At 35.9% G+C, this 3,136-nt stretch overlaps 1 protein-coding gene across 1 annotated transcript; it reads right to left on the reverse strand.

Moving 5' to 3' along the window:
* Window positions 1–428: 428 nt before the first annotated feature.
* LOC113338506 lies at window positions 429–2,653 on the reverse strand. The gene is made up of 5 exons (XM_026583914.1): window positions 2,467–2,653; window positions 2,291–2,379; window positions 1,219–2,245; window positions 1,011–1,132; window positions 429–794 (listed from the first exon to the last, which is right to left on the reverse strand). Exons 1-5 carry the CDS (start codon window positions 2,651–2,653, stop codon window positions 429–431), a joined length of 1,791 nt encoding a protein of 596 aa, XP_026439699.1.
* Between the last annotated feature and the right edge of the window lie 483 nt (window positions 2,654–3,136).

Below are 3,136 nucleotides of genomic sequence, written 5' to 3' on the forward strand. Positions count from 1 at the left end.
GTACACGAGTTTGCACTCAAGCATACTAAAATTCATATAAAGTGACAGATCTCTACTCAGATAGTCGCACTATGGACATCAATATCCGGAGTCAAAACTAATCACGTGGATAGCAATGTAGTCGATCTCGGATTCCGGTTTGTCTCGGTCCCGAGCGAGACACTGGTACAACGTTGTCTCGGGGAGATTTCGTTTCCAAATCTCGGTGTAATCTCGGTTCCAACTTATATATATATAATTTCTACATATGTTATGATATAATGAAATACGATCAATCCAACAAAAAACGAACAAAAAAAACACAAAAATGGAAACACTTCAAACATAACTAATTAATCCAGAACATATCTAAAATGTTACTTAAAAGAGAAATTAGTACAACTTCAGTTCATGGTCTAAAATGTTATTTAAACAACAACATTACAGTGCTAATCAACATAATTTGAATAATCATAGATATCATCATCTTGAGTAACTTCGTCATTCTCAGCAACAACGAGTAGCCCTTTTTCAGTTTCCAACATCAATTCATCGGTATCATATCCATCATACTCCGAGTCGGTTGGAAAAGTAGACTTGCTTCGAGAACTAGAAGCACCTCCACTACCAACTGTCTCACGTTCTTCACCCACTGTCTCTTGCAAATCATTGAAACTTACATTATCACCTAGCACATCCAAGTCATTCAAATTTCGTAAATCAAACCATTCATCATTGTCATCACGCTCCTCCAGGAAAATAGGATCATTTGCTTTATCATCGTCGTTATATTGTTGGATTTCTATGTAACGACGCTGCAATTTCTTATTATATTGGATAAAGACACTATCATTCAACTTCTTTTGTTTTATGCATATTTCATTTTTTCGAGTGCAACTGAAATACAAAAGATAGTTGTCATGAGAACATAGGGGTCTGCAAGCATGTTATGTTTCCTAGTTCAATCATATCTCCAGTTGTTATGCATATTCAAAATATTACAAATTATTACAAAAGATTAGAATACTTACATTTTGAAATGTGCTCCAGTTTCGCTCACATGGGGAAGAAGAACAAGTAAGACTCAATACTCTGATTGCAAATTTTTGCAGGTTAGGCACATCGATTCCTCCAAATGTAATCCACCAATCATCTGTTATAAATACAAAGAAAATAGTTATAAAAGATATGTAACAGAAATGTAATTTAACTTTAAACTCACAGAACAAATAAGCTTACGAGGTTGATCCTTGGTTCTTCTTCTTTTGCAAGATGGACTTCCCAAGATCCCAACAGCATCAGCATACTTTCTCAATTCACTTGTAGCTTGATCAAGCTCATCTTCATTGGGTATAAGCCTTTCCATTGCCGTATGAAGTCCCCTTTTGATTTCTATGTACTTTTCATTACTATCCATTTCATAAGTTTCAATATTGTAAAATATGGATGGATTCAAATAATATGCAGCACAATGTAGAGCATGATTGAAGTTTTTCTTCCATCTTTTCTCAAAGCAAGCATTAATTACCGCCCAAGTATCATAATCTTCGCTGAAATTCTTCTCTAATTGATCCCTTGATATTCTCATTGCATCATAAAAACAAGGCATCGTAGGTTTGCGCTCGATATCCACTAGTCTTACAACCTTAACTAAAGGCTTCAACACACTACAAGAGTAATCAACATCTTCCCAAAATGTACTACTTGTAACAATTTTAAGTGCATTAATTCCATCATTTTCTTTTGCAAATCTACTTTTTTCCCACCTATCATTCACAAACATCATTTGTAAAGGATTTTTATACTTTTGAAGACTTTCTAGTGTGTAATACTGAGTTGCCAATCTAGTCTTTGTAGACCTATGTAAGTCTCCACCTGTCATCTTCCTCATCAAGCACAATACTTGAAAATGAGCATAAATGTATGTAACAAGTCTTTTACCTAGAATGACAGCTGTCTTGATTCGTGTAAGCTTGTCACCAAGTTCTTCTAGCATCAACTGGACACAATGAGCACCACAAGGAGTCCAAAATAGATTTGGGTATTCAAGCATTAAATCCTTCCCATCCTTTTTAAAGTTTGAACCATTATCGGTAATGAACTGAACCACATTTTCTTTCCCAACATCATTAATTACCTCCTTTACAAGCTCACGTATGAAATCAGCATCATTGGTTCTATCTGACGCGTCCACAGACTTCAAGAAAACTGACCCTTTCGGACAATTCACCAAGAAGTTGATAAGATGTCGCTTTTTCCCATCTGTCTAACCATCGGACATACTAGAACATCCATACCTCTTCCAATGTACCCTAAATGTATCAACAAACTTCTTCATTTCTTCTAACTGCTCCTTGAAAAGATTTGTACGAATCTGATGGTAAGATGGCGCGGGCATAGCTAACATCAAAAGAAGAAACAAAAAAGGCATAAGTAACAAAATAATTAAACCAAAAGTAATAAAAGATTACTGAGAGCACTATATACCTTTCCCATATTCACCAATTGCATATATCATTTCTTGGAAACTTGGACAATGAACAGTATTAAAAGATATGGAATTCTCAGTCATCCAAGATGAAATGCTTTTCCATGCATCTTTCAGTAACTTCTCTTTCGCTGAACTGTTTCTTTCAAGAGTGGCTTGTTGAGTTTTACGGTGGTCTGTCTGCATGAGTGAATCTATTGGACCCCTACAATTACTTTGTCTCTTGAATTATCTCTTCCTCTGACTCTGAACAACTTCTTGACTACCACTAGCACTGCCCACATTGGAAATCTTTTCAACTTCTTGCACATCAAGGTCCTCATCATCAGTATCAGCATCAGACTTCTCATCAGATTTTGTACGCCGATACATAGCATCAACATCATCCCTGTGAGATTTCTTTAACTTCTTTATATTGTCAGCTAGTCTAATTTCATTTATAACTTCAGCCGATGCTTTCAAACATGAAGAAACATTCCCCCTGATTTGTTTGATATGCTCCTTAAGCCTAGTAATTCCACCACCACGCATTTCTTTGTTATAAAGTACACAACTTAGTTTCTTCAGAAATGCAGGGTCTTTCAATTTATCCCATTTCCATGCTGGATCTTTATTTTGAGTCTGAGTAGAGGACTGCGGCAGCATTGATCCACATGCAGTGTTTTAGGT

This window comes from Papaver somniferum, unplaced genomic scaffold (genome assembly GCF_003573695.1).
Source record: "Papaver somniferum cultivar HN1 unplaced genomic scaffold, ASM357369v1 unplaced-scaffold_19, whole genome shotgun sequence".
NCBI lineage: Eukaryota > Viridiplantae > Streptophyta > Magnoliopsida > Ranunculales > Papaveraceae > Papaver > Papaver somniferum.